This window comes from Myotis yumanensis, unplaced genomic scaffold, assembly GCF_028538775.1.
Source record: "Myotis yumanensis isolate MYYU_CA2020_CCGP unplaced genomic scaffold, mMyoYum1.0.hap1 SCAF_22, whole genome shotgun sequence".
NCBI lineage: Eukaryota > Metazoa > Chordata > Mammalia > Chiroptera > Vespertilionidae > Myotis > Myotis yumanensis.
In genome coordinates, this window is record NW_027223773.1 from 9746457 (window position 1) to 9769126 (window position 22670).

The 22670-nt window shown below is 41.6% G+C and overlaps 1 protein-coding gene across 1 annotated transcript in view; it reads left to right on the top strand.

Moving 5' to 3' along the window:
- USH2A (usherin) overlaps positions 1 to 22670 on the top strand; it is a 398687-nt gene that overhangs the window by 281165 nt on the left and 94852 nt on the right. Inside the window, 5 exon segments of the mRNA XM_070401429.1 lie at positions 1372 to 1484; positions 9323 to 9512; positions 11348 to 11516; positions 15681 to 15902; positions 21721 to 21944. Coding sequence (XP_070257530.1) covers positions 1372 to 1484; positions 9323 to 9512; positions 11348 to 11516; positions 15681 to 15902; positions 21721 to 21944 — 918 coding nt within the window.

The window sequence follows — 22670 nt, forward strand, 5'->3', positions numbered from 1 at the left end:
AAAGTGTGATGAGGACAGTGACAGACATTATTATTAATTACCCCATGATTTCCATGACTTCACCCGAGTTATCTTAGCATTTATAAGAATGAGAAAAAAATATTGACATATTTCTCCAAAGTCAAAGATCTTCTGGAGAGATTCATTTGAAGACCCCTAAGCTGTTTAGAACTTGAAGGTATACTTTATATTTAGATGACAAGGCGATAGGGCATATTAAAGACCAAATAAGGTATCTCCTATCTTACCAACTCAGTCAGATTCCCTGATTTCTCTGGCCCTCAGTTTGCAAACATATGAAAATGGAATTGTGAGGACTCAGTGAAGTTATTGCTGTAAGTACCCATCATAACATTTGGCACGTATCATTTACATGACAAATTCAGTTGAGTTGATTTTGAGTTACCTCATTATGCACAGAGTCAAATGTTCCCTAATATGCATGAAGTTTTATTGTCATTAATTCCATTACCAGCAGGTATATTTTAAGTTCATCTGCCTTGAGGTGATTTGGGGTTTAATTGGACAGCCTTGATAGTGTTTAAATATCTACTAGATATTACCTCAAAATACTCGGTGGCATCAATGAATGGAAGTCAATTAGCATTGGGAAAGGAACAGTTAGTTCCTCTTTGGTTTATCCTTGAATTGAGAACAGAATGATGTCATTTCTTGGATGTTCCAGGCGCGATCTTTTGTACATTCAATTCTCTCTCCTCTTGCTGAACGTGTTCTTTTGTTTTAATAATGCTTGATGAACCCAATTTTTAAACCCTCCTCGGTTTTTATTCAGCTGCAGGGGCAGAATTTAAAAAGTAAATGATGAGTTTCTACTGGGATTAAGGTAAAAATATTGGATCAGATGGATATAAAAGAACTCAGCCATATTGGAAGTCTTCTCTAGGTCTTGTGTGTTTTTTTATTTTTTTTTTAAGACATTCTCATTTAGGCCATGTGTTGGAAAGTGTCAAGACTCCCAGAAGGTACCGTTATTATACTACCTGGTTATGGCTCTGAGAGCAGTACACAGTGATGACTATTATGCTTGAAACTGTCCCCTAGGCATCTTCCATCCCTTACCTGGGCTCCGAATAGATCGATATGTCTGTCTCTTTCCGAATGGTTGGGAGGAGGGACTACACATCACCATTTAAGTCACTAAATCAATTGTCCTGAGCCCACTTCTGCACTCTATTCCTGCACTCTATGACTTGTCCCACTGGAGTCAATTAACACCAAAAATTAATATTTAATTAACCCCGACAGGCTGTTAAGAGATTCATATGACATGAAGGTGGGTGAGATTCAGTCATTGACAGTCTGGATTTTGAAAATAATTGGATCCATGCTTTTCTCAATTACTATTTGCAGGTCGAAGTCTGCACAAAATATGCCTGTGTGAAAAGCAATGGGACCCAGGTCACCACCATGGAAGACACTCCAAGCGATATGCCAGCACCCACAATTCATAGCATCACTTCGAGGTATACATGTTTTTTGTCACTCAATCTAAAGAACTGAACACAAACAATGAAAATCAAAATATAAGATATTATCCCAGCCATGACAATGTCATTTGAGAAGTTGCTATCAGCGTGTGTGTAGAGTGAATTTTTGACATTATTTGGTTGATCTTCACTGGACACGTCCCATGACATTGAAGCTTTGATGGCCCTGTCCCTGTTTGCCCAGCTTCACTTCTCTTTATTTAGTAACCTGTGAACAAACGCCTAGAGCATGAAAGAGTGTCTTTATTTCAATGTGTCCTTCAGTGAATCATTTTGTGAGACACGGAACGCAATTTTAATTAGAATGATTCCCTTTCTGACTGAATCTCTTTGAGAATATTAGACTTCCATCTATCAGATTGCCCCAAAGCTACAAATATCTGTAAAATAAATGGGGGAGATAATGTTTGGATAACCATTACCAATTTTACCAGGTTTGGGGTAGAATCCTTTTAGTTTTTTGAAGGCTTTTGTTGTTGAGAAATGGCCATAAGTTGAAAGTGTGTCTCTTTTCAATTCAAAATTAGCAATAACAACAAAACTAAAAAGGAGATTTTTTTTAATATATTTTATTGAATATTTTACAGAGAAGAAGGGAGAGGGATAGAGAGCCAGAAACATTGATGAGAGAGATCGATCAGCTGCCTCCTGCACGCCCCCCAGTGGAGATGTGCCCGCAACCAAGGTACATGCCCTTGACCCAAATCGAACCTGGGACCCTTGAGTCTGCAGGCCGACGCTCTATCCACTGAGCCAAACCGGTTCGGCCTAAAAAGGAGATTTAACATGATTTCCCAATTCAAGGGAGACAGCAGTTGTTCATTCCTCTATATCAAGTGGAGACTAAAGATAGAAGTCTGGGCACTTTTCACATCATACAGGAGTGGGCAAAAGTAGATTTACAATTGTGAGTATGCAAAACACAGTTTATTCTTGTATTATTATTTTCTCATTATTGTATTATTTTTCATACGAACAACTATAAACCTACTTTTGCTCTAGCCAAATCACTGACCCTTCACACACACACACACACACACACACACGTACATACACACACCACATACACATACACTGACTAAAATAATCAATCTATTCTAACATATTTCAGTTCTGAAGGATTCCTTTATGGCATATTAAAAATTTTAGGTCTTTTTAAAAATAAGTTTAAAAAGTGCCTGTACTAATTTTGAGGACAAGTGATTAAAAGCAATTAGAAAAACCCAGGTAATTGGGTTCTTAGCTGTTCAGGGCAAAATCATATCGTCCCTTCCTAAGGCACAGCTTCTCTCAAACACATGAGAGATATCTATCTGATTGGTGGTGTGTTAATTAAGTGATAACCTCCTCAGCAGATTTCCCCCAACTTTCCAGAGGATTGCTTACTATCCAGGGGGGAAATGGTCAAGTGAAAGGGACTCCGGAAACCTTTATTCTTTCAGCAAACACATCTGTGGCTACAGTCATGAAAGAGACAAAAGTAATACAAAGAAGAATAAGACATGGTTCTAAATTTTCACAGTTCCCGCCTACTGTGGGAGACACTGTGCTAAACAGATGTTTTTAGGACATTGTGAAAACCCGCAACAGAAATTCACAATGTGCAAGAAATGCGTAAAGAGAAAATACCAAACTCTACCCCTGATCACCAGTAAAGGCATCATGGAAGATTGAGGCGGCGGCGGGGGGTGGGGGGGGAGATTGTCAAATTCCTAGCCTGTTAGCATCCCCATGATTCAAACCCGGGTGAATGGCACAATGGAATATAGCTTAGATTACATATTATGTGTAACTAAACATAATATATAAGCTTTATTAGAAATTTAACAAATGCCCATATGTGTCTCTGTCTCTAGAATATTTTCTTTCCTTTAAGGAGATTCTTGCAGATGATAACTGAGGGAGAATATTTTGTAGTTGTGGTTGATGATTGCTTCTCCCCAAATATATTAAATTGATGGCAAAAACATTAGAAAGGATATTAAACAACTGAGCAAGGAAAATGACAGCACAGATAACAGTAGAGAGATTTGGACACAATTCTGGAAGCAGTGGTTGGCAGGGAGAGGCAAATGGTTGTTCAGTGGAGAAAGTGACAACCAGAGTGTTGGTTGGCAGAGGGGGATAATGACATAAAACAAGCTCATTTGCACTGCAGGGAACCCTAGTGTCTGAGGTCTTGCAAGCTTGGAGGCTTGTGAAGATGGGGAAGCTGGGATAAGGGTGAAAGCTGAAATCCTGGGATTAGCTGAAACTCTGATGAAAAAGTGGTTGGAAACTATAATTACTCTGGGTTCTCCAGAGAAACAAAACCAAAAGTGAAGACTCGGGAAAGCTTTGGACCAAGTTCAAGTCCGGAGGTTTTGAGACTCGGAGGAGCTGATGGTGGAAATCCTAGCCCAGGCCTGGGAGTGGAGAACTGGTGGCTTAGCTCAAGGGGTTGAGCAGATGGAGGGAATTCTCCCTTCCTCCACCTTTTTGTTCTTTTCAGACCCTCCTCTGACTGAGTGATGCCCACCGACTTGAGGAGAGCTACCTTCTTTAAGGAATCCACCAATTCAGATGCTAATCTCGCCAGAAACATCCTGAAATACCCAGAAATACGGTTTAGCCAAATAGTGTGGTACCTTGTGGCCCAGGCAAATTGATATATAAAATTAACCATCACAGAATTCAAGGTTTTGACCTCTATATTATGCACCCAGGTGTCGGTTTCTTTTCCTCCACGTGGCATAGTCTACCTCCCAAAGGTCAGAAGTGTATTCTCTAGAGCAGGGGTCCTCAAACTACGGCCCGCGGGCCACATGCAAATACAAATATTGTATTTGTTCCCGTTTTGTTTTTTTACTTCAAAATAAGATATGTGCAGTGTGCATAGGAATTTGTTCATAGTTTTTTTAAAAACTATAGTCTGTCCCTCCAACGGTCTGATGGACAGTGAACTGGCCCCCTGTTTAAAAAGTTTGAGGACCCCTGCTCTAGAGAATAAAGAACAGTGGAAAGCTGGGAGGAGAGGCCAAGGGGAAAATCTTGATAAAGAGGAAGACTATGGCTGCCTTCCCCAGCTCTGTTCTTAAAAACAAGTATCTAATCATAAATGCCCTGACAGGAAATTGGACATTCTTCTCTAGAAAAGCTTGCATGGCCCCAAATGAAATATTTCCAGAATTTTGCAGGTGGGATCCCCTAATGGAAGAGACATTCATAGGGAAGTATATCTATCAGCAAAACCCACTCATTCATAAAGCTTTGGGTCAGCTTTTTTGGAACATAGCTCTCAAAGATTAAAAGAACCAAAATAAAAGAAGAGAAATAATTCAATAGAGGCAGAGGTAATGCTAAGTAAGAAAAAAATTATATTAGCCTCAAAGAGATAAAAAAAAGATTCTCTATCTATGGAACAAACAAAATTTACTTGGATAAAAAAAATAAAGAGAAAATTGGGGAGAGGACCTCATGAAAATTAAAAATGTAACAGCTAAATTAAATTTTTGGAAGAAACAGGAAAGTCTCTAAAAGTGCAATAAAAATCAAAGATGTCAAGAAAAAGAAAGTAATTATTGAGGAAATTAGGAAAAAAATCTCCAGAATATCTAGTATGTGGATAATAAGAGTTCCAGAAGAGAGAGCAGGAAAGAGGGGGGGAAAGTAAATAATAAGAAAATATCCCAGAACTAAACACACCAGCGTGCAGATGAGTCTGTAGATACCAGCATAACCGCTGAAAAAAGAGCTACATAGAAAAGAACCCCACCCTAACCGGTTTGGCTCAGTTGATAGAGCGTCGGCCTGCGGACTGAAGGGTCCCAGGTTTAATTCCGGTCAACGGCATGTACCTTGGTTGTGGGCACATCCCCAGTAGGGGGTGTGCAGGAGGCAGCTGATGGATGTTTCTCTCTCATCGATGTTTCTAACTCTCCCTTTCCCTTGTTCTCTGTAAAAAAAAAAAAAAAAAAAAATTCTCCCTTCCTCCACCTTTTTGTTCTTTTGTAAAGGGACATTGTCAGGAAATTTCCAGATCCAGTTTCCTGCAAGATAACACAGAGCATTGGAGTTTAAATAGCATTGTCCATCTTCTAAACAGCAGCATTCCTGGCCAAAATGCAATGCCTCCAAATTCTGAACTAAAAAGAAACCGATATATTTCATCTTCTCATTCCATACTCAATCGAATGTCACTTACATTTGGGCTTAGAATAAAAGCAGTTTGAGGCTTTGTGAAGAGAAAAAGTTAAAAACTGACAAGGATGCGAGGAGAACCCCCTAGTGTCAACAATGAATGCAGCATCTGGAAGGATCCGGGTTTCCTGCATTTGCTTACTTATTTTTTATTATTCTCTTGCATTTTACAATCTATTTTTAATTTACACAGAGTAAGATGTACTCTTTCTTTGCTCCAGCTTCTATGAGTTTTGACAAATGGGTAGAGTTGTGTAAATACTACCACAGTCAAGAGATAACAGAGTTCATGTTGAAATATTCCTTCACTCTACACTGTTGATAGGAAAACCGCTCAGTGAAATTTTAATAGCACGTCAGCCTGTCAGATTGCACATCCGGGCCGTGTGATCTTTGCCTTTGGCCTTTCACACCTGGCTTTTGACAACAACTTCTTCAGTTCAAGCACTTACACGTGTTTTCCTCTTACATGTAAACCAAAGATGTCTTCGCACACACGTAAAGATCAGATGAACCCTTCTCATTCTCCAGCCTCCTCCTCCAGAAACACACTGTGTCTGTGTCACATTTTCCATACTTGTCATATTGTCATCAGCTGCTTCTGGATCCCCAAAGAATACTAACTACTGATCAATAGCCCGGACATGTCTGGCCATGGCCTACACGTGCCCTGGGTAGTTCATTTATTTGCCTTGGTGGGTTGGTTAGAGTGGAATTTAATCAATAGCTGATTCATTAATTCTGGTCCAAAGCGGTGAGGGTAGACACCGCTTTGGATGAAGGGAGCTGACCAGCTCTGGCTTTGATTGAAATATGGCAAGCACTGTAGCCGACAGCTTCCCTGGGCACCGGGCTGTCTCTGACGTTTACTTATTTATGCTCCACGAATGCATCCGATAAGGAAAAGCAGAAACAAGGAAGAGATTTTACTACATTACTGCTCGTGTTTCAAAATGCATGATTTCCCAGCACGAGGCTCAAGGGAGAGGAGAGAGAAGGCAGGTCGCGTCTCTGGCTGCCTCTAATTGGAACCGTGGCAGTGTTTCCCCCAGTTCCACATCAGTTCGGGGCTGTATTATTGATGAGAAGTCTGGGGTGTAATGTCTTTGTAGCATTCACAAATAATTGTTTAAAAATTTGCCTCGAGCTACTGAATGATATAAACGATAGTTTTACACACCAACTTTGTAGGAGTCTTTCTGGTAGCAACTCAGCCTAGGTGCCTCCAAATGAAGGTTGAACACCTGCCCTCATTTACAAATTCCCCCTGTATATCCCAGGTACTTAGTGTGGGGTTGAATAAGTCACGAGAGCCTTAGCTTGTGGAAGAAGATCCTTCCCCTTTTTGCCTCACCAAATTTGAGGTGAAACTTTGAAACCTCTATATTTTCATGACATTCGATATCAAGGAATCTCCCATATCCTTAATTTTCCTCCCTGATTTTTTTAGGGACTGGCAACTTGAATGCTGAATTTAAATTTTTACAGTTAAAAAATTAATCCACCTCTTTTCTTTCTTTTTCTTTTCTTAATAAGCAGAATATCAGTCTGTAGGTGTAGAATGTCCAATCACTCCTCCTTTACCCATATTGTCAATATCCTCTCTCAGCAATGTGGACAATGGCAAATGGCTTTTAATTTGGACTGGAATTTTTTTAAAAAATATATTTTATTGATTTTTTACAGAGAGGAAGGGAGAGAGATAGAGAGTTAGAAACATCGATGAGAGAGAAACATCGATCAGCTGCCTCCTGCACATCTCCCACTGGGGATGTGCCCGCAACCAAGGTACATGCCCTTGACCGGAATCGAACCCAGGACCTTTCAGTCCGCAGGCCGACGCTCTATCCACTGAGCTAAACCGGTTTCGGCTTGGACTGGAATTTTATGCTCAGTTCTTGAAAGGGTGTGGGAAGAACTCTTGAGAGAGACAACGTGGAGGGTGTTTTGTATTATTGTACAGATGAAATCAATAGTCATAATTGCTTTGAGGAAATTTTATTGTTGTGATGGCCAATGAGTTCTGATGGTCAAACTCATTGCTTGGTGAGGAGACGTAACAGAATATTGAGCTCATTCTTGGGTCTCTTGCACCACGAATTCCTTTTATTCACCTGCCTCTCTCCCAAACTCCTGATTTATCTGCATTCTGTGGCTCCTATAGAAGAAGCTCAATGACTGAGGTCGCCTTTGTGCAACTCTCAGCAAAATCCAGTTCTCCCTTCTAATTAACTTCGATCCCCGGCTCTCTGAACACGCATTGGTTCCTTCCATTGGTTCCATTCCAAATCCACTCTTTAATGGGGGGGTGTCCTCAACGGAATCTCAGAGATGTCCTTCCTTCATTTCAAATTGTCACCCCAAAAGATCTCTCAATATCGCCCTCATTGCTTCTAATGAGAAACGTGGAGGGGTTGAACCCATGACTCCTCGATCATTTATCCTCCTGTACCTGACTCAGATTCTCAAAAGCAGAACTGTTCATGGCACTGCTAAAAATAGAGGTGGTCTCATTTCAGTTACGCCGTACAAGGAAGACAAGTATGATGGCATGGTGTTCTACACGTGTTTTTAGACCTCACTGATTCACTGGCTTTTGTGGATAAGTCAGACCCTGGAATGTCACTTACACATAGTCTTTTCTGTTGTTGATTATGCAGTGAATACAAAAGAGGTATCTTCAAAATGGGAAATGAATTCTGGGAGTTGGACAAAGACCACAGAGTAAGAGTGGTGGCTATACAAGTCTCCTATGAAACTGTGCTCTTACACGTGACATTAGTGAATGTGTTATGTTTGTGCCCTCAAAAATGAAATAACTTTCTTTTCTTTAAAAGCAGTCTATTAAGATGTCAAGGTTTATCATGATTGCTGCTTTTTAATGTAAATGTTTGGGCTTAATTGAATTCCTGATAGGGTCCAGTAATTTGGTCTGTAATGATACATTTCTCCTTAAAATGAAAAATATGACAAAAATATTTATTTTACACAATGACAGAAAAGTGACTAACAGTTATTCAAAGATTTTAGTGTAAGATCTTTAAAGATACGAACTAATAAACTCATATGCTCTTTTTAAAAAACATTTTTATTGATTTCAGAGAGGAACAGAGAGATAGAAACATCAATGGAATTAGTAAATTGTTATGATTGGAAATTCTACAACTGCACAAATAGGGTTAATTTTGAATGTCAGCATTCCACCCTTTAAGAAAACAATAAGAACAAAAAATTTTTGTTACCACGAGGTCACAGATTAGATTCCTGGTCAGGGTACATGCCCAGGTTGGGGGGCTTGATCCCCAGTGGGGGGCGTGCAGGAGGCAGCCAATCAATGACTATCTCTCATCATTGATGTTTGTATCTCTCTTTCCCTTTCCCTTCCTCTCTGAAGTCAATAAAAATATATTAAAATAAAGTTTTTATTGATTCTCCAAAAATGTGATATGGTAGTAGCATATATGAGTATATATGTTAACATATACATATTCTCTTGCTGCAGCTTTTTGATTAGGAAGTTACCAGATGTAAACCTTTAGAACAACCTGGAAGATAAATTGAAAAGTACATGAGGTTGACAGCAGCAATGGTAAATGTTGTCTTTGCAGAAATATTAATTATTCTCTCTGTTACAGATCCCTTCAAATTGATTGGACGTCCCCAGGGAAGCCAAATGGCCTCATTCTGGGATATGATGTCTTACGCAAATCATGGTCCCCGTGCCCTGAGACCCCGAAAGCTCACAGCAGTGAGCTCTGCAAGGCAGTGATATGTCAAAAGCCTGAAACTACCTGTGGACACAGGTGCTATGATCCTGAGGCTAAGGTAAACCTCTTCAAGCCCGTCCGTGTAATCTCTTTTTCCCACCGAACACTCCAGGTGAAATCACTTGCTTCTTAAGCCATGATTTGTCATGATCAGTATTTCCCCCAGTCTATCGGGAGACCCCACGGCAGAGAAAGGATGCTTATCAGAACCCTGCCGTCCTCACGAGCACTGTAGCCTTCTCATTTTTCATCGTCTCCCCAGGAAATATTAGTTTATTGAAATAGTAAGGATCCTCCTAAATGTGTATTTGATGGAGTGACTTGAATTTTTTTTTTGTACGACAAATCCATTCAGCGACAAGTGGGTGTTTGTTTACATGACACTGATGAGTCACTGTGAGCAGGGCCTTTCAAGGTTTGTCAGAAATATTTTAAAATTATGGCCATTTGCAGATTAATGTTCCTGTTAGTTGCAGTTTAGGAATCAGATCAATAGCACAGCCAGACGGAGGAGTTTGTAAATGGCCTTTATTGACAAACGATGCAGAAAATTCTCAGTTTGAAGGTAGAATGAAAGAGCGTTCCTATTTATCAGCAGCATCGCCCCTTTAATGACAGAAGTAACTACTACATCCAAAAGATTCACTGCAAAAGGGTGCAATAATTAAGAACGTGAGTTTTGGCAGCAGTATGGGTAAAACACAAATTACTAAGCTGACACTGGCTAGGCAGTAGTCATCATCTAAGAAAGGTTATAAAACTAGCTGTTACAAACTAACCTTTTTTATGCTCAGTCTCCAAAAGTGTCACTATGACTAGGTTTTACCTCATTTCAGGCTACTAGTTGTGCAGTCGGATCCTCAGAGCTACCTGAACCACCACAGGGATAGGCTGAATTTAAGACTTTGAATTTATTTGCTCTTTCGGAACTTTTCCAAAATGAATGAAGTACTAATCTAGTGGCCCTCCGGAAGACTGGGAGATCCCACCTTCTTCTGCTCCTGTATTGAGCTTGAGTCAAAGGTTGGCGCAAGCTTACAAGAAGCAGTGAGCAAAAGGGAAAGAAACACGTTGTAAATAGTGGTGGATTTGGCTGTCACAGGAAGGCTCTATCCAGTTCACATCACGTGCCAAGTATAGATTCTGAGGCGACACTTCAGCAACAGCTCAGGGTTTCATCTCTTCTACATAGAGTATCCATTTCTCAGACCTCCAGTGCATGCAGATAATTATTTGATTGTTCAAGCACATAATTTCTTACACAGCTCCTGGAGAAAATACACATGGTTAAAGGGCTTGTCGAAATTAATTTCCATAGAAATGTTCTCTTTTTAATGTGACACATATATATACACACATATATATACATATATGTGTGTGCGTATACTATATATGTAAATGTTGAACTCTTTTAAGATCCCCTTGTCTGAAGATTGGGTTCATAAATACGTGGTCATAATAATTATAAGAAAAATGCCATTTTCTTAACAAAATAAAAGCAAAGATCAGTGAGAATCAGGTTTCCATAGATGTGGAATTAAAATAAACAACCATTAAAATAAAAACATATACATGAAGGAAATTGTTCATTTATAATTCTAAATCATCTTTCCATTGGAAGCATTGACATTCAAAATGTCATTCATGTTTATGGCATATTCTAATAGAGCACAAAGCATGGTTGAAGGCTAAAAAGTTACATTATATCATCTAGCATTTAGGACCCAATGATGCTGGGGAAATGTGTGTTTCAATGTTTGAATTTTTATCAAACATATGCTGTATTTGGTCTCCTAGCAATGTCTGTTAGAAAATGATTATGTCGCAGGAGATATGGTGGTATAGTAGTCTTAATTAACTGATATTCCTTTAAACCCGGCTCCCAACCTTCAGGTTTGCTGTGCCGGCGTGCTCCATGAGGCCCAGCCCGGACACCACTGCTGTGAGGAGAAGTATATCCCTTTGGTTCTGAATTCAACGGGAGTGTGTTGTGGCGGCCGCATCCAACAGGCACAGCCAGACCACCACTGCTGCGCGGGGTATTACGTTAGAGTTCTGCCAGGTGAGCGTTGTCGCAGGGATACCTGGTCATCCTGGGAACCAGAAAAAGCAAACACCTCCCCCCAGGAAATGCAATCACTCACACATAGCCAATGGCCGGCTTGAAACATCTTTTCTTTTTTTAAATATATTTTTGTTGATTTCAGAAAGGAAGAGAGAGGGGAAAAAAACCATCAATAATGAGAGGGAATCATTGACCAGCTGCCTCCTGCATAACCCCTTCTGGGGATGGAGCCCGCAAGCCGAGCATGTGCCCTGACCTGGAGTCGAACCATGACCTCCTGGTTCATAGTTCGATGCTCAACCTGGTTCACGGAGCCACGCTGGCCGGGCAACATAGCTTTTTAAATGACTGTTCCAGTATATCTAAAAATCTTATTACTGCTATTGTCGGTTCCTTTTTTATCCTGGAAAAGCCATTAAGAACAACTTTTTGTTTCCCTACCACCTAACTTTAATGCTTGTGTCTTCTTTAAAAGCCCAGAAATAGATATGGGAGAAAGAAAAGAAAGGTACGTGTTTGGATGCCCAATTAATGCTGAGTGCTCTGAGACATCTAGTTTAACATAAAATGTATGCCAGTTATCTAGTTCATTAGATGTGATTCAGGGTCCCTTGTGTTTGGTGGACATACATCCATCTAAGGCAGTGATGGCAAACCTATGACACGCGTGTCAGAGGTAACATGCGAACTCGTTTTTTTGGTTGATTTTTCTTTGTTAAATGGCATTTAAACATATAAAATAAATATCAAAAATATAAGTCTTTGTTTTACTATGGTTGCAAATATCAAAAAATTTCTGTATGTGACACGGCACCAGAGTTAAGTTAGGGTTTTTCAAAATGCTGACACGCCGAGTTCAAAAGGTTCGCCATCACTGATCTAAGTTGTGTAAAATGAAACATTATCTCGCTTCGTATCTCTTTGTGAAACACTGGAGTAAAAAGGGAAGGTGAAATAATCAAATACGATGTAAGTTAATTTAAGGTTGAGGTCCTCTATTCTTCATAACTGTCCCTTAAAGTTTATAGAAAAACGTGTCTTTGAATCAGGCCTGTTATTCTGATTCTCACCAAAAAAAGTACTTTCATAATTAAATAACTTAACTAGATTTTCCAAGTAAGAAAACAGGATGTGATGGGAATAGAATTTTGTAGATTTCAGTGTCAGCTTCCGTATACTGCAAACCACAGTATGAGCATCTAGTCCAACACTGCCAAAGGCTTTGGGGTACATTACACTGAAGGAGTTTTCAACTGTAGTTCCTATCTCCCCTCCCCTGAAAAAAACATGTCCTTAAAATTGTAATTACATAGTTGAGAGAGAAATTTTCTGTTGCCCCAGTCTTCAAACTAAAAGACCATAGTAGGCTTTGGTCTAAGTGTAGCATAAAACTACATGGTAGTGTTTTCATTTCTAAGTAGCATTAAAATGTATGCTTTTATTTGCTATTAACTGTTCAAACTCTGAAAAATATCCTCTATCCCTTAAAATTGATGAAAAAATGCTTGGCTGCATCTACCACAGCTATGCACATGGAGGAGACTTCTCATTTCTAACAGAAAGAGGCAGATTTCGAGCTAAGACAATAGTCTGGGTTTGTTCTGTTTCCAAATAAAATTTGACATATTTTTCCTAAGAATGGAATAAATCCTGGAAGCCCAAAGATTATTAATATTATACGAAACTTTTTAATTTTTAAAACAAGATCTTTTAAAACCTCCATGATCTAGATATTGACACAGGCTCACTCAGACCTCAAGCATCTGGGCATCTACCAGATGTTGAACAGGGCCCACATCCTTTTAAATTGTCCCTTTTTCATAGTATTAGAATGTCTATACCATGATGTCAAGAGAAAAAATACATACAATCCTATGGGAACATCAGAGTGTTTTGCTCCAGTCATGAATCTCAGTGTAACTAAACGAAGAGATTATATTGTGACCTCTATGCTCAGCCACTGGTCTTCGTTATCTAGTTTAACACTGTTTACATCAAGAAAGAAAGAACACTAACCCCCTAACTATCTTGTATGGAAATGCAATTAAAACTTAATCAGTTGTCTGCCTGTTCAAGGCTGAGATGGGTATATGCATTCCGATACGTATAGATGAGTTTGATATTTATAGAGGAGTCTGAAGTATTGGTTAATAATACTTAGTTTATTTTTTCTCACAACTTTCCTTCATAGCACCCACAACAAAGAGCCACAGAGAAAAGAATGCTCATGACTCCCCCCTCTTTTTTATAAATATGCTAATGACCTCAAGCTAAATGTTAATGCGGGTCATTCTTTGATAAGACTAACAATTAACAGTTGAGACCATGGGGTAGCTTTTAGAGAGAAAGCATTTTCAAGCCAGTGGTAGAATAGATTTGTTTTTTGAGAGGTTAATGAGAAGGTGACTGATCTTTGAATCTTAGGTCTAATAGGCCTTTTCTGAGAGGAAAAAATCAGTTTTACTTCTCATTGATGTAATCCACATCTTTTATTCTTCTGTCAGTAACGCAATGAGATTCTGAGGGATTCGGGGAAATATGGCTAAACTATCCAAACCAATTATTTGTTCTACTCAAAAGTGGGTTTTTTTAAAAATTGTTGGTTTTCCCCAATATAGACATGTCTGCTGTGTTTTCTCTGAGCCCACCCTTCTCCTAAGTGCTGTTTAATTAAGTGGTGCTGTCCCTGCACCACGTGACACATTGTGTTAAAGGAAGTCCGCCAACAAGGGGCCCTCTGTTCCTGAGCTGTAGGCTCTAAGAAATACGGCAACTGTATTTCAGACCAAAGTGAAGAATCCTTTTATGCAGAGGAATATGAGTTACAGTGACTGTACTCTCCATTTCTTCCTCACTGGCCTCTAGTAGTGTTATCGGAGAAATGCGTGGGTTTCCATTGCGAGTGCGAGTGGGGTTCTTGGGGTACCCCTGCAATAAGCATTTCCAGAGAACCCCAGGGGAGGATGGGATAGCGTAGAGTCCTCGCCCTCCTGTTATTCTCTATATATCTATCCAGAGTGAAAGAGTGTTCCACATTTTTATATCCTTTTAGTAAGTGATTTGCCTTGCTGTTACTAACCAAGTTTTAGCATTTCTTGACCTCACAAAAAAGATGAACTAATTGATACATATCAGGGAGTTCAGGTCTATAGATTTCTAAAGCAACCCCAACTTAAAAAGGTTTGGCAAGTCATTAGCCAGATGGTGTAAGTCTTGGCTGGACCATGGTTTAATAAGACCTGCCAGGTTGGTCATCAGACTCACATCCCTTATAAAATAGGAAGGAATACTGTCCAAGGAGAAAGGTGTGTTTGAGAAGGGACAGTGGAGGTGAGGGGAGAGGGTCTGCTAGAGATACAGAAAGGAGGAGAGGAATAAGACAAAGGAGGGGAGGAAATCAGGATTCAGGGGGCAGGAGGGAGGGCAACCCAGAGTGGGGTCATGAGATAGAAACAAAAGGTGAAGTTTGAATTTTAGATCCACCAAGTTGCTCCTAGTCATCTCTAAATTATCCTTAAGGGAAAAGCAATATATTTTGAACTCTTTGATTTCGAGATACCAGGAAAAAGATGGTTTTTACCTCAAGTCTCCCAGAACATCATGTAAAAGGGAATATGGGTATAACTACAGTAGTGAAATTCCGTGTCTGCCACTGCTCCCAAAATACTAGTGTGCTGGTTTAAATATCGTATTTTTACCTCCTCTCATTTGATCAACCTTCCCATTGGAAGGTTTTTGTTTGGTTAAAGAAATACAGTGTGAAATTATAATCATAGCTGTTACAAAGATATTGAGAGTTAATTTCTGACTCTACCCACATTCCAAGAAATTACACTACACAGGAAAGTATTTGTAGACAAACTTTTTCTGTGCTGTCCCTGAATCCACATCTAAGTCTAAAGTGCTCATTTATGCGGGGTCAGAGGAACTAGATAACCTCTAAGCTGTCATGCGTGTGGGTGAGCAGACACAGGTATTCCTATGCCTTTAATGCAGGCATGTTGGAGTTGCACTGAGAAGTTGCAACTCCAAAACGTCAGTGTTCTTTCTAGCCATTCTCTCAGCCCGTCGGCATCTGCAGGACGACTGCGCTACAGTTTCGTTGTGTCAGAGCAGATGTGCTTATCTCACGCTATGCTGGTTCTTGCCCTCCACTGGCAGGTGAGGTGTGCTGTCCAGATGCCCAGCACCACCGGGTCGCCGTGGGCCTGGGTGACGCCTGCTGCGGCCGGATGCCCTACTCCACAGCGGGCGCGCAGGTGTGCTGTGCGGGGAGGCTGCGGGATGGCCACGGCCAGCAGTGCTGCGGGGGACGGCTGGTCAGCAGAGAGGCCCAGTGCTGCGGGGGAGCAGACGGGGGCGTGGCGTACCGCCGCCTTCCAGGTGAGGGCCTCGCCTGCCTTTCAGTAAGGGAGCAAATGAGAAGCAGATACAGTGAGAGACAAAATACAGCCACAAGCAAACCACATCCCATGTTCGTTATTCCCCGAGCTGGGTTCTGTGAGCTTCATATACATGAGCATCTTTAATCCTCACAGCAAGCCTAGGAGGTAGGTACTGTTAGTATCTCCATGTTACAGGTGAGGAAGCAGAAGCACTTTTTTTCTTTTCTTTTCTTTAAAAATACATATTTCATTGATTTCAGAGAGGATGGGAGAGGGAGCGAGAGAAAGAAACATCCATGATGAGAGAGACTCGTTGATCGGCTGCCTCCTGCACGGCCCCCACTGGGGATGGAGCCCACAAAATGTACCTGCAATTTCATATGCCCTTTAAGCCCATTCGTGAGCCCAAATTTCAGAATCACTTCTCCGCTTGCTTCCCTGTGACACTGTGCTGGTCAGATTATTTTGTAAGCAAATTGTGACCTTCCCCACCTCCTGTGGATCCAGGTGAGCGCTGCAGTTCCTCATGACAGTCTTCGTTTCTGGCCATCACAGTAGACCGAAGGGATGATATTTTTAAAGAGGAAAAAAAAAATCCCTCTTCTCTTGACCTTCCTGCAGGTTCCACTGGAAATAGACACGTTTCCCCTGTCGTTTCGCACTCTCTGCTGCCTCTCCTCCTGTCGCCCCTGATGACTGTGGCCTTAATGACTTTCCAGGGCATCCATATGGCTCTCTCTTTATTTCCCCTCCACGTAGCAGCCCCCATACCTGCCGCACTAGGCTCTGGATTTCACGATTTCGTTCCCAGTCCCGGCCCCTCTCCCTGCCCGGCCTTGTGTGCCTGCCACGAGACCAGGCTGGCTCATAAAACGTCTCTTTATGTACTTTATTACTTAAACTCTTTTATTCGCCTGCAGGAGCCCTTTAACAAAATCACATTGAATTGACTTTCTCACACCAAATCAAATCTCCCCGGTCCCAGTTCAGTTGTCTTTGTCAATATGTATTTTATAAATGGAGAGAATTAACAGATGCTGTCGGAACAGAAGTGCTGGGGCAGCGTTTATGCTTTTAGTGCTCTCTCCGGGCGGGCGGGCGGCGTAGGAGTCTCAGGCAGGCGTCTTGGGATGGAAGCCGTGCCTGTCATTTCGGCAGATATGTATTCTTAACCATTTTCCTTGACTATATTTTAAGCCTCTTTATGACTCTCTTTATTCTTAGTGTTTGCTTCTACGATTTTATCATTTCTGCCATTAATCTTGGGTTGAACTTGATTATATCCTTTCGTGTTAAAAGAGGAGAATGAAAGCCCTTCTGTTATTCAGAGGAAGAGGTTTGGAGATGGGTTTCATATTTGATATTGGAATAAATGAGCCACGGTTGGCGTGGCTCAGTGGTTGAGCATCGACCTACGAACCAGGAGGCCATGGTTTGATTCCTGGTCAGGGCACATGCCTGGGCTGCAGGCTTGATCTCCATTGGGGGGCGTGCAGGCGGCAGCCGATCAGTGATTCTCTCTCATCATTGATGTTTCTATCTCTCTCTCCCTCTCCCTTCTTCTCTGAAATCAATAAAAATACATTCAAAAAAAACACAAGACAGGTTTTTCTGTTCGTCATGGGAAACTGATCATGAAAGACATTTGGATCCTGTTGCCTTGTTTCTATTATAAATGTCCCTGCAGCTTTTCTTGGGAAACTCTGAGGCTGTTGTCGGGGAAAAGAACATTGAGTTTTCATGCCCTAGACTCAGACCTGAGTAGAATGAATGGCACCAGTATTAGTTACATAAGATGGACTAATCTTGGGAACTTTGCTAAAAAAGGATGTGCAGCACAGAACTCCATCCTGGAAGAGTGTATTGGAAGAATATTTCCCCCCTGCCTGGGTGGCTCAGTTGATTGGAGCATCAACCTTCACACCAAAAGGTTGCGGATTCAGTTCCTGGTCAGGGCACATACCTAAGGCTGCAGGTTTAATCCCTGGTCAGGGAGCATATGGAAGGCAACTGATAGATGTTTGTCTTTCACATCATTGTTTCTCTCTCTTTCTCTCTTTTCCTTTCTCTCTAAAATATCAAAGCATATCCTTGGTTGAGTATTAAAAAGAAAAAAAAATAATGTTTCACAGGAAGATTTCCATGACATAATGAATATTTTGAAAGTATAGTGCTATATAAATGCTACAAAATAAGTTGCCACTATTTGGGGAGCATTTTTACTCCACCCCTTTCTTCTATTGTTGTGGTGGTAGCCATAGCGCCACCTACTGGTGAAGGCAAGCATGCGTTTATTTTCTTTCAGTCTCTGCCACCAATTTCGTTTGTCCTAAGAACTAATCACGAACTTTTTTTTTTTTTTTTTTCATTTCTTTAGGCCTAGGCTGTATCCCTTAGCTAAAAGGTGGTTCTCATGATTGATTCCAGAGTCCCACAATGATTTGTCATGTTCTAGACTCATTTTTTTAAAAACTATGGTACTGATTTAACCTCAAAAGCATGATACATAAATGCTGGTCTTTTTTTTTTTTTTAGAAAAATGAGCACCTGTTATGCAGATTTAAGAATTTAGAAATTCATCAGGCCTATCTGTTTATGCATGTTTTCATTTTCAGCCCTTGCCATTGAATAAGAATTGATAACGTATTGGAAGTAGTTATAATACCAAGAGCCAATGTTCTCAGTTGTAGCCAGTACAGTGGAAGCTCTCCATTGGATACTTATGCAGTTTGGAAAGACTCATTCGCTACATATGCTTTTTGATCTCAGAAATAAACATCTAATATTTTAATAACTCGCTCAAAGAGACACTCCACCTTTGTACAAATTAACTGAAGAGCCTCTAGAATAAAAAACAAACAAACAGATCAGCCAGTCAGTGATCCACGGCCTCGTTTTGTTTTTCTTTGGGGTTACTCAAAATGGTGCGTTCTGTGTGCCAAAGGTCAAAAGTCAAGTGCCACCTGTGATCAGTTAGGTAGGGACTCAAAAGCGATGGCAGTGCAGTTTTGGGAGATGGTCCCACTCAGAACCCGAGCTCATTCATGCTGACGTGATGCACCCTGGGACTTTCTCCCGAGCCCGCTCTGGAACATCTGCTCTCCCTAAGTGAGTTAGTGCGCGTCAGACGTCTTTATGTCAGGAGAGCGCGGTGATGGATGCCGGCTTCGGGAAAGGCTGCATAAAAATCTGGTGTGCCGTTCTGGCCATTAAGTGAAATTACTATTTAAATTAATGGCTCTGTCACAGTTTATCTGTGCAAAGAATGAACGCTGATTAGGGTATTAAGTAATTAGCAATTTATCACCCTGGAACAAGGTTGATAATAATTAAAGAAGTAATGGTTTACCGAAGGAACTAGAAAGGGAGTCACTTCTTGTTATGGGGGTGAAATCTTGGCTGGAAATTTTAATTCAGGGAAACTAACATGAAACTCTTGGTGAAAGAAAGCATCTCTCTCTCTCTCTCTCTCTCTCTCTCTTTCTCTCTTTCTCTCTCTCTCTCTTTCTCTTTTTCCTGGTATAAAAACTGTTCATTAGCGGGATTTTAGTTGGCCTGTCAAAAGTCCCTCAGAGCGATCGGCTGACTGCTTAGGAGTTTGGAACTGGGTCAGTGTCTGCATTTTGATTTTCTCCGTAAAGCATGGGGAAACCGTAAAGTGATCTGGAAGGGGGGAGGGGGCAGGTTATTCTGCTCCCTGGGGGGCCAGTTTTTAGAATTTGATGGCTCTTTAAAATGAAAACATGAAGTATTTTAAGAAAACTGCCAGAGAGAAAAGTAATAGTAAAGAATCCACGGTGGCATGTAAATGTCTGATCTCAAGGCATCAGAGATACATCCAAATAATATAAAAACTGAAGTTGTGTGTGTGTGTGTGTGTGTGAGATTTTATCCATCATAATCAAGACTCCGACTGCAATGATAGCCCTGCTGTGTGTATATATTCGAGAGGACTTTTCCTGGAAATGTTAAAACAACCAAAATTATTAACAAAGCCCCAGAGAAAAACAGTTAACTTTTAAACCCACGACTTTGAGCAGTTACATTAGAACATGTCAAAACTCAGTTACGCTCAATGGATGTCATTAACTGTGAATACCAATGCAAGTAATTGGAGATATTTTTAAAGTTGAAGGTCAGTGGGAGAGTTCTTTGAACTTATGCGTGGGTAAGCATCTTTCTTAAGGCACATGCCAAGCCAGTGTCTAGATTCAACGACTAAGAAACAATAACAAAAAAACCTCTTAAGACTCGTTGGTCTGTTATTGGGAGTATCTCTCATGGCACATGTGTTTGTACAAGGCCAGATTAAACACTGCAGGAACCCATGGCACTTTGAAGGTGAGGTTCTTTATGTTACCAGTCGGGACTAATAATAAAAACCTAATTAAACTAAATCCCCTCATTGTGCTACTATATAAATGGATATATGTCACTCTGTACTATGATCGCACTGTAACGTGGAGTATGGGCCCCTTTATTTCCAGCTTAATCTGACTCTAGACTAGTTTGGTTATTCAGGCTTTATTTTTGTCTACATTTCTGCCATATCTCTTCTATGGTTCGATCTCAGTGAGGTGAACAGAGTTGGTGAAACTGGATTGGGTGGGAGAGAGGGAGGAGTCCGTTTGGTCTCCCAGGCCCACGTGTCCTCCATGGATGCCGATGTTGGTATTGCTGCCTCCGAGGTCATTCTGCCCCGGCCCCCATCCTCTGATCCAGGTCCAGTGATGGTTCCAAAAACTGGCCGAATGGCTCGCCCAATGGGTGAGCATGCTCCGTGGGTACAAGTCTGTGTCGTGAAGAAAGAACGGTTCTGCTGTGGCTGGAGTCCCCAGAAGCAAATACTTGGACCCTAGACAGAGCCAGGCAGCAGCTTAGGAGACTCACGCTGCCGCGTCTCTTTACGGCTGCCTCTCCCCTCTGTCTGGCCGCTTGCTCCAGAGCACTCAGGTGGCCTCTCCTCCCCTGGGAATTCTAGAGATGTCCTCGGTGTCCCTCCGTTTTAAGTGGCACCTCATTTCTCGAACTTCATTCGTTCCAGAAGGCTGTTGGCAAACCAGATCATTATTTCCCATTAGAAATCATGTACGTTGAATGAATCCATTCCAGACCCCCAACTGATTCCGTTTTAACCTTTCTTCTATACCGTACATGTCTATTGTACTGTTTGATTTATAAACAAACACTTTAAAAACAAAAAGGGCATGAAAACAACAAAAGGAAAAGGAAATGTATAATAAGGAATGAAAATTTAACAATAACTATAAGCAGCAATAAAAGCAAAAGAAAACACAAAAAACCCAAAACACGAAAATATTCACAGCACAGTATGCTGTGACGTTCACAGTGGTAAACTGGCTCAGATTCACGCTTTCTCTCCTTTGTTTGTCTCCTGGGAGGTATGTGACCCATCCCACAGGCCTCAGCAAGAAAGGGTTGTCGGGGTGACTTGTTCAGGATGGGAGACCTTCAAGAAGCGAGGTGCCACGGTACCCTTCCTTCTGTCAGAACATTTGGTCATCAGAAAAGGGGCAGACACCGGATCTCTCTTTTGCGGAGCTTGGAGAAGTTGGCCCCGATGAATGCTCTGGAACCCTTGCTCTGTGTGTCCTTTACTAATGAGCGCCCAGTGCTTTTGGTGAGAAAGACCACTCACTGCAGTTTACGTCCCCTGGGGAGGGCCACGCCCCCGTACGTGTCGCACCCTCTCAGCCACTGCCAGGGTCTGGGGGTTTTATCCCACACTCCATAGCCCCCTCTTCTTCCTCCCCCTACTAAACTTCATCTTCATCTCTAACCTTCTGCTGTTGCAGGCATGGCCTGTTGCGGGAAGGATTACGTGAGTGTGGCAGAGACCAGATGCTGCTCAGCCTCCAGCGGAGCCTCGCAGCCACACGTTAGGAAGAGCGGCCGGGTGCCAGTGAGATGCTGCGAGACCGCGCTTGTTCCGGGGAGCCAGGCCTGCTGCAACGGGGTTGGATATGACCCCCTGGAGTATGTCTGCTCCGACAAGGCTCCCACCGGAACCAGGACGAAGGTAACGGGCAGAACACCTCTCGGAGGCGCGGGCTGGAGGATGGAGAGAGAAATACATTGTTCATGGCTATTGTTCTAGAATGGGAATGTGGAAACTGCTGTGTGCATTATTCATTCCCGCATTCTATCCATATTAATACCCAATGAGCTCGCTGTGATTGATGTTATTGCAGCGAATTCTAAGGGAATTAATAATGCTGAGCTAGCTGTTCTCTAGGAGCCTTACCCAGAGCTTCCGGTCAGGGCAAGACTAGAACACCTCTGTGCCCAGAAGGGCCAGGGCCTGGCGTGGTGCCATCTCATGCCCGTAGGTGCCATGGAGGGAAACATGGGATTCTGGCTGCTTCCCTCTGGCCCCTCAACCCACACCCACCACTTTTCTTTGATAGAGACCTCAGATCCAGCAAATTCACTTAGTTACAAACAACTGTAAACCTACTTTTGCCCTACCCTGTATTGACTTGTTACATCCCTATAAAATTGGGAATGATGAAATATTTTTTTCTGAGATTAAAATATATTAGTATTTATCAAAATATATTACAAAATCTAGCGATTCATCATAGACAAGGCTTACAAGTATCCTATATAATAAAAGGCTAATAGGCAAATCGACCGAACGGGAAAAGACCAGTCGCAATGACGCACACTGACCACCAGGGGGCAGACGCTCAAAGCAGGAGCTGCCCCCCGGTGGTCAGTGTGCGCCCACAGGGGGAGCGCCACT